At 37.6% G+C, this 13,786-nt stretch overlaps 1 protein-coding gene across 1 annotated transcript in view; it reads left to right on the top strand.

Annotated features, from left to right (window-relative positions):
* The window catches only part of SPEN (spen family transcriptional repressor), a 92,316-nt gene that overhangs the window by 63,920 nt on the left and 14,610 nt on the right, over window positions 1-13,786 (top strand). Inside the window, 6 exon segments of the mRNA XM_002694139.6 lie at window positions 262-462; window positions 4,889-5,040; window positions 7,549-7,674; window positions 8,027-8,140; window positions 9,009-9,122; window positions 10,984-11,084. Of these exon segments, the coding sequence (XP_002694185.2) occupies window positions 262-462; window positions 4,889-5,040; window positions 7,549-7,674; window positions 8,027-8,140; window positions 9,009-9,122; window positions 10,984-11,084 (808 nt within the window).

Here is a 13,786-nt window from a genome sequence, read left to right as displayed (position 1 = left end):
AAAAGATCTGTACATAAGAGTATTTTCCTGAGTAACCATGCTATATCATTCTAGCAGGTAACCAGTAATATCTTTTAAAACCCAGTTTATTTTCAGAATTGTTCAGTAATCTCTAAAATGCATCTTTAGAGTGGTTTAATTTGAAAAAGTAATGTTTTAATGCTAATTAGGTCAAAAGTCAGGTTAAAGACTCAGTAGCTTACATTTTGAGTTGTAACTGTATTAGAAAAATGAGCAACTTGTTTTTGTTTGATGGTTTAGATACAAGCCTTAAAGATGGCCTTTTCCATGAATTTAAGAAATTTGGAAAGGTGACTTCAGTGCAGATACATGGAGCTTCAGAAGAGAGATATGGTCTGGTATTCTTTCGGCAGCAAGAGGACCAAGAAAAAGCGTTGACTGCATCAAAAGGAAAACTTTTCTTTGGCATGCAGATTGAAGTAACAGCATGGATAGGGCCGGGTAAGAGACAGAGACAGCTCTCTTAACACACTTTCAGTGTCTTCTGTTTTAAAGAGCTGTTTATTAAGTTGTTGCTCAACTTAATAAAATAGATTGTTTTGGTTCAGAAGGCGTGAAGATTGTTTTTGTAAAAGGCAGTTTAGGCCCTTGTTGAATCCCACCTCCCCCAAAGGATTGAATTGATTGAGATAAGGTGGTAGTTCCTAGGAGAATGACAACAGAATTAGAAAACAGACTACATCAATTTGAGGGACTAGTTAGACCAGTTTTGTTTCCATTATGCTCTGCACAAATTGGTCCTGTTATTCCAGTTTCCATGACCTTGAAAGATAATGACAGATGGAGTGTATGCAGCCCATGGAAAATTTCAAGGGGACGTTATATTGCTCGAACCTACCTGTAAGACTTGTCTATTCTAAAGCAGGAAGTCTTGTCAGACGTGACGTGGGTCAGTGTTCTTCCTGTTTCAGAACCACCTGCAGTGCTTGTTTATAATGCAAATCTTTGATCCTACCCTCGCTTACTGGTTTAGAATTTGCATGCTCAAGTTTTTAAAACCCCTGATTTACTTGTGAGTAAATCTATAGAGGAATGAGCAGAAATGTTAACTTTATGCATTCGCATAATGTATGCGTGGGACAGTTGAACTTTAAGAGTGAGACTTTGAGTGGAATTTATAGGATAAACATAGCCCATTTTCTTGGAATATTCATTTTATTTGACAACTAAGAGGAAAAAAATAGAATTTCTCTGATAAGAATGTGTGTTATTTGTATATTAAAACAGGCACAGAGTTTTTAGAATGAAGACTATAAAATATGCTTAATTTTGTGGTAAAACACAGGAATTCAAAGGAATATAATCTTTTCAAAGGAATTGTTAATAGAAGTTATTCCTTCCCATTCATTTCCTCCTCTGGAGTTTGAGATGTACTGCCTTAACTTACACTTGGGCTAAGGGCAGTTCAGGAGTTCTTATTTAACACATTTTAAACAGTCAGAACTGACTTTGAGGAATAATATTTAGAATGTTATATAATCTGTACAAGTTTTTAGAGCCATATGTACATATGTAATTTTTAATTAGTGAGGATCTAACTCAGGGGCATTATCAATAAGTGACCTTCTAATCTCCAAGTAGTGGGCTTAGCTTGAGATTTTTAGTGAAAAAAACAAAAAACAAAAAAACATTTGGGGGTCTTTCCTGGAAGCCCAGTGGTTAAAACTTTGTGCTTCCAGTGCAGGGGTCTCAGATCCCATCCCTGGTCGGGAAACTAAGATCCCACATACTGCACAGCATGACCAGAAGATTAAAAAAAAAAAATCATTTTACCTAATTAGTTAACACCCAGGATGTTAACTGGGCTTTAACCACCAGCCACTGAAGATGTTGAGATGTTTTTTTAAGCTTCCCTGGTGTCTCAGAAGGTTAAAAATCTGCCTGCGATGCAGGAGACCTGGATTTGATCCTGGGTCAGGGAGATCCCCTGGAGAAGGGCATAGCAACCCATTCCAGTATTCTTGCTTGGAAAATCCCTTGGAAAGAGAATCCTGGTGGGCTACAGTCTGTGGGATCACAAGGAGTCAGACAGTACCGAACCACTAACACTTTTACTTTTCTTTGATTGAACATGTAGAGAAGTTGGACTGGTTCAAGCATAGGAAAGTCAAAGGTACTTTTCCCAAATGGGACAGCATTGAAAGACCAGTTGAATGGGTTATTTGAAAGCTGTGTAAGGACATTGGGTTGGAATTAGCTGTTGGATGGTTGTCATAAATGTTTAATATTGAAATGTATGGAGCTGATTGCTTCCTTAGGTCAGAGACCTCTTGGAATTAAAAATATCCAAGTCCAGGAAACCTAACTTTGCCAACAGACCTCTGGTGGCTTCAAACATTGTGCTTTTTTACTCCTCTGCTGTGCAACATCACAATCCCCTCAACATTTCAGTGATAAGTAGGCAATAAGAGTTAAAACTGGTCATGAAGGCTGAAAGACACACTCTGAAATTTTTACTGAGCTGTTTGGTGGAATTGAAGTCATTGTAGATTTGAATGGTTGCAAATCATGCTTTATCATTCTGATTCTGCCTTTTTTTTTTTTTTGACTGCACTACGAGGCTTGGGAGATCTTAGTTCTCCTGATCAGGGGTTGAATCTGGACCACAGCAGTGAAAGCCTAGAATCCTGACCACTAGGCCACCAGGCCAAGGGAACTCCCCTGATTGCCTTTTAAAGTACAAATCTCAAGATGTGTCTGAATTATTTTTTTCTCCTTTTAAATGAAATATTTCTAAGTATGTACTCTCCTAGATAATTTTAAGAAGACCTTGTTGAGTTTAAAATGAGACATCAGATCAGATCAGTCGCTCAGTCGTGTCCGACTCTTTGCGACCCCATGAATCGCAGCACACCAGGCCTCCCTGTCCATCACCAACTCCCGGAGTTCACTGAGACTCATGTCCATCGAGTCAGTGATGCCATCCAGCCATCTCATCCTCTGTCATCCCCTTCTCTTCCTGCCCCCAATCCCTCCCAGCATCAGAGTCTTTTCCAATGAGTCAACTCTTCACATGAGGTGGCCAAAGTACTGGAGTTTCAGCTTCAGCATCATTCCTTCCAAAGAAATCCCAGGGCTGATCTCCTTCAGAATGGACTGGGTGGATCTCCTTGCAGTCCAAGGGACTCTCAAGAGTTTTCTCCAACACCACAGTTCAAAAGCATCAAGTCTTCAGCGCTCAGCCTTCTTCACAGTCCAACTCTCACATCCATACATGACCACAGGAAAAACCATAGCCTTGACTAGACGAACCTTTGTTGGCAAAGTAATGTCTCTGCTTTTGAATATGCTATCTAGGTTGGTCATAACTTTCCTTCCAAGGAGTAAGCGTCTTTTAATTTCATGGCTGCAGTCACCATCTGCAGTGATTCTGGAGCCCAGAAAAGTAAAGTCTGACACTGTTTCCACTCTTTCCCCATCTATTTCCCATGAAGTGATGGGACCGGATGCCATGATCTTCGTTTTCTGAATGTTGAGCTTTAAGCCAACTTTTTTACTCTCCACTTTCACTTTCATCAAGAGGCTTTTGAGTTCCTCTTCACTTTCTGCCCATAAGGGTAGTGTCACCCTCTGTGAAATAAGATGAAAATGTAGATAAAGATAGTTGTAATGAGCACTGAACAGTTTCTGGGCCCATCTGACTGAAAGTATATATATACTCTCTGATGATTGGGTGAGATTAAGGTCTGCTACCATTAGAGCTATTAATCTGGAATCAGAAGTGAGATGTATTCTGGCGTAGTTCACCCAGCAGCTCAGAAGTTGAGTCTTTTTAATATCAGTGTTGTTGTTGACATCATCAGTAATGTGGCTGGAGCTAATGAACACTTTGTTTTAGTCAAATTGATTAAATACTAACATTTTTGGGTGGCTTTGTTTTACATTAAAAAAGAGATATCATACAGGCCATATTATGATTGTTATCCAGAAAACGTTGAAAGTCCCTGACTTCTTGTTGTTTAGTCACTCAGTCGTGTCCTACTCTTTGCGACCCCATGGACTGTAGCCCGCCAGGCTCCTCTGTCCATGGAATTTTCCAGGCAAGAATACTGGAGTGAGTTGCCATTTCCTTCTCCAGGGGATCTTCCTGATTCAGGGATCAAACACACATAGAAGACAGATTCTTTACCATCTGACCCATGAGGAAAGCCCATCCCAAGTTAAATGGAACTTCAGAGAAAGCCTATGATTGAGTTAGACATTGAACCAGGACTTTGATCATAAGAAATAAAAACCTTAAGAGTCATTTAACCTCTTTCTATTTGTCATTGGGTACCATGCAACAGCAAAAGAAGATATTTTATAAGCGTTACTTCAGTCAGTTTTCATACAGTTACTATTCTTGTATCTAAAAATTGCTGTATTTAGATAATTGGGTATGACAAGCATGATATGCTAAATATTTTACAAAATATTGAAAAGTAAATAAATAGTGAAACTGGACTGTTTTTAGCTGAACTTCATGTTTATTTCAGATTTTAGGATTTTAGTTTTATAGTTCACATTCAGAGCCTACTACATAATTTTGAAATGTACCATTAGGCTTAAATAATTGCCATTTTCCACTGGGGTTTAAAACCTATTTCTGTGATAGTGATTATCTTTTAAAACAAATCAACTGAAATGGAAATTCAGTCTACTTTTCTATTTGAAAGATCAAGGTGTTAACTTTCTCTTAATTTTTTAGACATGTTTCTCTAGCTTCTGTATTCTTCTTTTGCTTTGGAGCTGTTTCTGATAGTATATATGATTTTTCAGATTACATGAGAATTAAGCCCCGCATATCAGAGATTTGATTTCTTAAAGTAGATTTTCCCATGATATATGAGTAAACATTAAAACACTCTCTGCCCCTTCCCACTTACAGAAACGGAAAGTGAAAATGAATTTCGCCCCTTGGATGAAAGGATAGATGAATTTCACCCCAAAGCAACAAGAACCCTTTTTATTGGTAACCTTGAAAAAACCACTACTTACCATGATCTTCGCAACATCTTCCAGCGCTTTGGAGAAATTGTGGTATGTTGTGTTTTTTTTTAACAATGAAAACAATTTTAAATCTTTGTCATAAAACATACAGCATAAGTGCAGCTTATATTTGGAAAAATGTATTTAGATGTTATAATGAATATTTTTCTCATTTGCCCTATGTGTTTTTAACTCCTGCTAAAAGATGATCTGGCAAAACTCATCAGGGACTGCTTTATGTGTGTATGTAAAAATATATAATTGTCTTTATTTACGTATGTATTTTCTTTTCCACTTGTCTTATCTTTGTCCATTGGATGCTGTTTTAATGCCATCTCTAGTCCTGTGGGTTGAAAGGAAAATCTGGAAGAGAAAACATGTCTGTAAGAAAGAAGCAGCAGATTAGTGTATGATTCTTTTTATTACAATGCACGTTAGAAGTACCTTGGGAATTATTGGAATGTGGTTGTCATGCTGGAAGCTCGGTTCTGTTTTGAAGTTTTAATTAGAATCTGTTTAAATTATGCAAGTCATTGTTTGACTTAGAGATAGAAGGATTTTTCTGTTCTCCATGATTTAAAACTTGAGTGAAATTATAGTGAAAGTAGTTTGGTTACAGTTTGTATCCTTAGGTATACTGTTTTGTGTTATGTTTGAAAAAATGGAAAATTACTTCTGTCTTCCTAGACTTTCTCTAGGACTTCACAGCTAATAATTGTGAAGAAAGTAATATATTTGGACTTTGGAGAGCAAAAAAAAAAAAATAGTTTGCGTAGAAACAGCTATTGTACATCTTTTAGGTTTGTGTATATGTGATGTCCATTTGTCTATTCTTACGTATACACTAATGCTCTAAGCAAAAGATTCTTAATATTTTTTAATGGCATAACGTAGTCTTGTGAATAAAATATTATTTGTGCTTGTGGCTAAACAAAACCTCATCTTTAGGGGCTTGAGAGTAGAAATTGAAGTGGTTGGCAGAAGTGAAGAAAAAACAGAGAAGCTATTTAGGGAGCGATACCAACAAAACATTCATCTTTCTTTTCTGATTATTTAATTTCTCTTATTTTTGTGAGGGTACTGTATACTCTTAATTCCAGCTCTACTGCCTACCTGGATGAGTGACTAGACGCTCAGTTACCTATTTGGGCTACAGCTTCTTCTATCTTTAGATCACAGTCTGTTATTTGTTTTTTGGCTTTGCGAGACTATGAATTGATAAAATTTTCAAACATATTTTTATTTGAATGTTTGAAGGAGTATAAAAAGTTGAATTTGGGCATGTGGATATATTTTCATCACCAGGGTTGCTAAAAATGGAATGATTATTATGTTTTAAGAGCTATGCTTGTCAATAAGGTGGACATGTCAGTATTTGAAAACTATTATCTTGTTTGCAGTTGCTCATGATTGTCACTGTTTTAATGACATACAAACCTTGGGAACATGGTCTGCTGCTTATTGATAACAGATTATGCTATAACAGAACCTTTTTAGTAAGTCAGCCCACCATTGTTCTTTGGGAAATTTAAATGGAGCTATCCTGAGTTACTACATTCTATGTAATGATGAAAACAGCTTCCATTTACCATTACTTAGAAAAATTTTGAGTATAAATTATGCTTTTTTTTTTTTTAAGGACCCATCAAACAGCTCTTTAAATGCATTACTCATTTTGCTCTGTTTCAGGTTTTGATTATTGGCTTGTGACCCTTAAGGAGGCTTAGATAATCACAATACATAATCTGCAATATATGGCCCAGCTCATTATTGTTTAAGTACAAGTTTTGCCATCCAAGTGTCTGGTTTCTCTGGACCATTTTCATGTGTAAGCCAGGTTTTTTCACTACCTCCTCTAAGTAGGCAGGACCAGAGTGTCAGATGTGACAGCAGGTTTTGAGCATTCCAAGGAAATGGGGATATTCCTTTATGTAGAGTGTTTCTTTAGTCCAGGGATGGTATTCTAATGCATCTTCACAGAGTAGTTCAGATATTTATGTAGTCCGTTCATTCTGGGTATGAGAGATTATTACCACATTTATCAGTTACCAGGTTTGATTCAGTTAGATATACTAATAGAATGAAGCTTCTGATTCGGGATTGCATATTTTAAATCACTTTTTGAAAACTTGACTTCTTTATCATTGTTATTCTTCCCAGATGCTGTATTTTAAATGGCTTGCCCCTAATAAGGATTTTAGATATTGCAGAAGGGAATTATTTGTTAGGTTTTCATTAAATAGGCCACCTTTTACTTCTTATCATAAATTTCTCTTAACACAGGTATTATGGATTTAAAATTTTGAGTTTTGAGTTGCATTGCAGTTGCTCTTCTGCAGAGCTTCACGTGCGAAGAATTTCATGGTTTGTGACTACAAATGTTGTGTTGAATAGATTTTTAGGCTATTTACAGTTGCATGAAGATGTATAATTGTAACTAAGCAGGTGGTTTGGGAGGAATCTGTTTTGAGAACCATGTAGCTCATATGGACTTGGTTTATTCTGATTTATTTTTTATTGACATATCACTAAGTGGTATCCATCCATTGTTTTTTTCAGGATATTGATATTAAGAAAGTAAACGGAGTCCCTCAGTATGCGTTCTTGCAATACTGTGACATTGCCAGCGTTTGTAAGGCTATTAAGAAGATGGATGGGGAATACCTTGGAAATAATCGTCTCAAGGTAAAGGAATTTATATGTTACTGTGCTGTTAATATTTGCTGTGTTTTTTTTCCTCAAGATTTGGAGGTGTTTTATTTTGGTATATATGATTATTTAAAATTGTAATAGTATAGTTAGATAACCATAAAGGTAATAAACTTCTTTGCATCCTTATCCTGTTATACTGTAATCTGAATTAATACTTGCTTAGCCAGGCAGGATAAATTTTGTGTAAATTTTTGTTTGATTTTAACTTGATTCCCACTTGAGGTGGTGGTTGGATAAGATTCCTACAGAATACAAGTTTTTTCACAATTTTTGTTGTTGAATAATTGGTGGCTTAACTAATAGAAATTTTGCCTTTTGTATTCAGCTGGGTTTTGGAAAGAGCATGCCTACAAACTGTGTGTGGTTAGACGGGCTTTCTTCAAATGTGTCAGATCAATATTTAACACGACATTTTTGCCGATATGGGCCTGTGGTAAAGGTAAGTGGGAGGTTTGAGTATGTGGCTTTAAGTCACTAATGACTTCCTTTCTTTTGGTATTCTGTCCTTTCAGACCCAGTTTCTGGTGCTGACTTTTCTTTGTAACTCATACATTAAAATTCTCTTTTTTCCAAAATTTGATCTAGAAGAGCACTTACTTATGATATGTTTTGAAAAAACTATATCGAACCCATCAAAATGATTAATTTTAGAACCAGTCTGCAAAATACTGTTAAATAGACTGTTGCTTAGGGATTTCTATAATTTTATCTCATTAAAATTAGTCTGATTATATAATTATTCACATTCACACTTACATGTAATTAGACTTGATTTTTAAAAAAATGATAATTTTCAAAAACACTCATACAACAGAATATTCATCCAAGCAATGTTTGTTGTGTAACGTTCACAAACATAACAGGAAAAAAGTCTCTGGACCCCCTTCCATTATGTGAAGGTAAAGATGTTAACTTCTTAAAAGCAGATTTTACATTGTCGGAGGTATGTTGCATAACTTTGACATTTCTGTACGTGTAGCTTTTGTTGTATGGAGAAACAGTTTTTTGGTCCGGTGATTTTTTGTCGGTACTTACTTTAATATAAGACAGTACTCAGTCAACATGGAAAAAGAATACACAAAAACAAAATAAAAACAATATACCTCAGGCCACAATATCCACAAATCTAAACAGTTCCTACAACGTTTTGTTGTGTTTTTACTATAACATGCATCATCAGGAAAAACAAATTTTTTTCTGGAATAAAAAAAATATATATTTATTCTTGGCAATGTGTTAGTGACTTAGAATTTTGTTGGGACTAACACAGAATTTTGTTTAGACTGATGTTGTTTGTTTTTTTACAGGTGGTGTTTGATCGCTTAAAAGGCATGGCCCTGGTTCTTTACAATGAAATTGAATATGCACAAGCAGCTGTAAAAGAGACCAAGGGGAGGAAAATCGGTGGAAATAAAATAAAGGTGTGCAGAATGACTTTAAGCAGAACCAAAACAAAGTCATGTTTGGATCCCAACCTTTTAATGATTGGCATTTTGTTGGCTTACAGCACATCTAGTATATATCCTCAGTTTTCAAGGGCGATATTACAATTTTTTAATTTGGCTACTTAAGGACACAGAGGAGAAGGCAATGGCAACCCACTCTAGTACTCTTGCTTGGAAAATCCCATGGACAGAGGGGCCTGGTAGGCGGCAGTCCATGGGGTCGCTAGGAGTCGGATAGGACTGAGCGACTTCACTTTCACTTTCATGCATTGGAGAAGGAAATGGCAACCCACTCCAGTGTTCTTGCCTGGAGAATCCCAGGGACGGGGAGCCTGGTGGGCTGCCGTCTATGGGGTCGTACAGAGTCGGACACGACTGAAGTGACTTAGCAGCAAGGACACAGAGTCTTTTAAAATGTTATCACAGAACCTTCCCTAAAGATCCTCGTTCCCTACACCCTGGGTTCCTGGTGCTCACCAGTGAGCTCTCAGTGCAGGCTGCACTCTCAGGAGCTCCAAGTGTCAGTCCAGCTTCTTGAATGATCCTCTCGATCTTCTTTCCTCTTCTCTTAAAGAGTGGGTAATCAGTGAAAGTATGATCTTTTGTCTAAGTATTTTTATTTAAAAACTTTTGTTCATGAGAGTTTCAAGGAATTTATGCACTTAATAACTCTGGTTAGATTGAAATCAGTATTTTTAAATAAGATATTGATAAATGGTGAATATCATGCTTTAGTGACTTTGAGGCCTCACTGAGTAAAGTTTAAATGTTCTTCCATATTTTATGTTCTAACTGTGGTTCCAGCAAATTTATGCACAAGATGTTGTTGTTGTTTAGTTGCTCATCATATCCAACTCTTTGCAACCCCATGGAGTGCAGCATGCCAGGCTTCCCTGTCCTCACTATCTCTCAGAGTTTGCTCAAACTCAAGTCCATTGAGTCCATGATACTATCCAACCATCTCATCCTCTGTTGCCCCTTCTCCTCCTGCCTTCAGTCTTTCCCAGCATCAAGGTCTTTACAACAAGTCAGCTCTTTGCATCAGGTAGCCAAAGAACTGGAGCTTGTGCATCAGTCCTTCCAGTGAATATTCAGGGTTGGTTTCCTTTTGGATTGACTGGTTTAATCTCCTTGCTGTCCAAGTTACTCTCATCCAGCACCACAGTTCAAAAGCATCAGTTCTTCAGCTCTCAGCTTTATAGTCCAACTGTCACATCCATACATGACTACTGGAAAAACCATAGCCTTGACTAGATGGACCTATGTCGGCAAAGTGACGTCTCTGCTTTTTAATACTCTATGTTTGTCATAGCTTTTCTTCCAAGAAGCAAGCATCTTTTAATTTCATGGCTGCAGTCACCATCTGCAGTGATTTTGGAGCCCAAGAAAATAACGTCTGTCACTGTTTCCATTTTTCCCCGTCTATTTGCCATGAAGTGATAGGACCAGATGCCGTGATCTTATTAGTTTTTTGAATGTTGGGTTGTAAGCCTGTTTTTTCATAAGATATTACTAGATTTAGTTGGTCTGATTATTTAACCAATGGCCTAGAATCCTGATAGGTATGTTTCAGTTTTTGATTTTGCTTTCTCCACTTCTTCAGGATTGGGTTCTGAAACTTTAAATTATAATTCTTTATCAAGATTTCTGTAGAATTTGAGAATTTTCAAGTTAAAAAAATACAGTTTTAGTTATGAGGACTATTTCACTTAAATGAGATCTAAGTTACATTTTCTTGTAATTTATCCAGAAGAAGAGTTTTCAAATTTGGTAACACTTTCCATCATTGAAATCTGAAACTCGCATTAAACACCTGCTATTCATTTTTTTTTTTTAGGTGGATTTTGCAAATCGAGAAAGTCAGCTGGCATTTTATCACTGTATGGAAAAATCTGGTCAAGATATTAGAGACTTTTATGAAATGTTATTGGAAAGAAGGTATGTATTTTCAACCTATCAGCATAGCTTGAATTTGAAAATTTCTAGTACATAAAATTTAGATGGGATTAAATTCTGTTTTTCATCCCTTATTGCTACTCTCCTTCCCCCCAAACTTATCCCTTTTATTATCCCCATGTATGGAAACACATTAAAAATGGATTTCTCATGTAGCTCATGGGAGTTGGGTTAACCTTATCTACATTTTCTCCCTGAGAATACTCATTAAAAGAGTTACTCTTTTCTAGATTATAACTTTATATATAAATCATCTTGCCTTACACATTTAAATTAAACATGTTGAAATGCATTGCTGCTGCTGCTGCTGCTGCTAAGTTGCTTCAGTCGTGTCCGACTCTGTGCGACCCCATAGATGGAAGCTCACCAGGCTCCCCCGTCCCTGGGATTCTCCAGGCAAGAACCCTGGAGTGGGCTGCCATTTCCTTCTCCAGTGCATGAAAGTGAAAAATGAAAGGGAAGTCACCCAGTCGTGTCCGACTCTTAGCGACCACATGGACTACTTATAGACTATTAAATGCCCAGTGTATTTAGTAATGACAACATCCAAGTTGTCACCATGTATGAGCTCATAGAATTAATTGAAATAACAAAGAACTTTAAAAAGACTATCAAGAGCTTTGTTTTAAATTCAGATCTCTTAAATAATTTGTGAATCAGAAAGCCAAAGTTGTATAGATTAGTAACTTTAGCTGTGTAGAAAGTAAACAATCCTTGGGAATTCCCTGGCCTTCCAGTGGAAGGACTTGCTGCTTTCACTGCATGGACCTGGTTTCAATCCCTGATCAGGGAACTAAGATCCCACAAGCCACATGGCACGGCAAAAAATAAAGTAAACCTTACTGATCTTTGTTAATTTTTTCAGTCATGGTTATGTGGTATTTGATATTTTTTCTACTGCTTGTGGGAATTGTAGGAACCATTACAGTCCACAGTCGACTATTTAAGGTGTCACCATCTAAATCAGGCTAATGCTTAAAATTGCATCAGAACTGATGATTAATTCTTTTTTAGACCACATATATTAAAACACCTCGACAATGTCAGTAGGTTCTTCAAAAGCTGATCACATTTGAAAATGGAAGCTATCATCTATATGATAAAGCTGTTTGTCCAAACTTGCCTCTGTGATTAAGTCTCCTGGAATGTTTCTACTAGATCTCCACCCTGTAGATATGTGTTAGAGAAAAGACTATTTGAGAAATGCCTTTAGACACTCAAGTTCAAGTATAAAAGGTCTCTGTGACAGTTCAGTTCAGTTGCTCAGTTGTGTCCGACTCCTTGCGACCCCATGAATCGCAGCACGCCAGGCCTCCCTGTCTATCACCAACTCCCGGAGTTCACTCAGACTCACGTCCATCGAGTCAGTGATGCCATCCAGCCATCTCGTCCTCTGTCGTCCCCTTCTCCTCCTGCCCCCAATCCCTCCCAGCATTAGAGTCTTTTCCAATGAGTCAACTCTTCACATGAGGTGGCCAAAGTACTGGAGTTTTAGCTTTAGCATCATTCCTTCCAAAGAAATCCCAGGGCTTATCTCCTTCAGAATGGACTGGTTGGATCTCCTTGCAGTCCAAGGGACTCTCAAGAGTCTTCTCCAACGCCACAGTTCAAAAGCATCAAGTCTTCAGCGCTCAGCCTTCTTCACAGTTCAACTCTCACATCCATACATGACCACTGGAAAAACCATAACCTTGACTAGACGGACCTTAGTTGGCAAAGTAATGTCTCTGCTTTTGAATACGCTGTCTAGGTTGGTCATAACTTTCCTTCCAAGGAGTAAGCGTCTTTTAATTTCATGGCTGCAGTCACCATCTGCAGTGATTTTGGAGCCCAAAAAAATAAAGTCTGACACTGTTTCCTCATCTATTTCCCATGAAGTGATGGGACCAGATGCCATGATCTTCGTTTTTTGAATGTTGAGCTTTAAGCCAACTTTTTCACTCTCCACTTTCACTTTCATCAGGAGGCTTTTTAGTTCCTCTTCACTTTCTGCCATAAGGGTGGTGTCATCTGCATATCTGAGGTTATTGATATTTCTCCCAGCAATCTTGATTCCAGCTTGTGCTTCTTCCAGCCCAGCGTTTCTCATGATGTACTCTGAGGATAAGTTAAATAAGCAGGGTGACAATATACAGCCTCGACATACTCCTTTTCCCATTTGGAACCAGTCTGTTGTTCCATGTCCAGTTCTAACTGTTGCTTCCTGACCTGCATACAGATTTCTCAAGAGGCAGGTCAGGTGGTCTGGTATTCCCATCTCTTTCAGAATTTTCCACAGTTGATCTTGATCCACAGAGGATGAGGCAAATCCTGATCATGCTCCCAGAAACCTATTGGGTGCATTCCCTTTTTATTGCCTCTTCTTGCCACTTCATTTTTGTTTAAATCAAAGAAGGTATATATTCTTTTTCATTTCCTCATGGTGTTTAGTGTAATGGTCATTAACTACTTGAGCGGTTTTTTAATGAAAAATATCCCCTGCAGCCAAATTTCCCAAAGGGTGAACTTCTAAGGTATCAGTGGTTTTCCACTAGTGGATTGGAATCCACGTTCCAAATTTTTCTGTGTGTGTGTGTGAGAGAGAGAATGAACATATGTAAGAACATAGTCTACACATCCTCTATAGGGAGGATTCTCCATCCTCCCCACCCCCACCCCCACAATCTGAAGTCATTGTTAATACT

This window comes from Bos taurus, chromosome 16 (assembly GCF_002263795.3).
Source record: "Bos taurus isolate L1 Dominette 01449 registration number 42190680 breed Hereford chromosome 16, ARS-UCD2.0, whole genome shotgun sequence".
Taxonomy (NCBI): Eukaryota; Metazoa; Chordata; class Mammalia; order Artiodactyla; family Bovidae; genus Bos; species Bos taurus.
The sequence above is the reverse complement of the archived record's forward strand: the minus strand, read 5'-3'. Positions and strand labels throughout refer to the sequence as shown.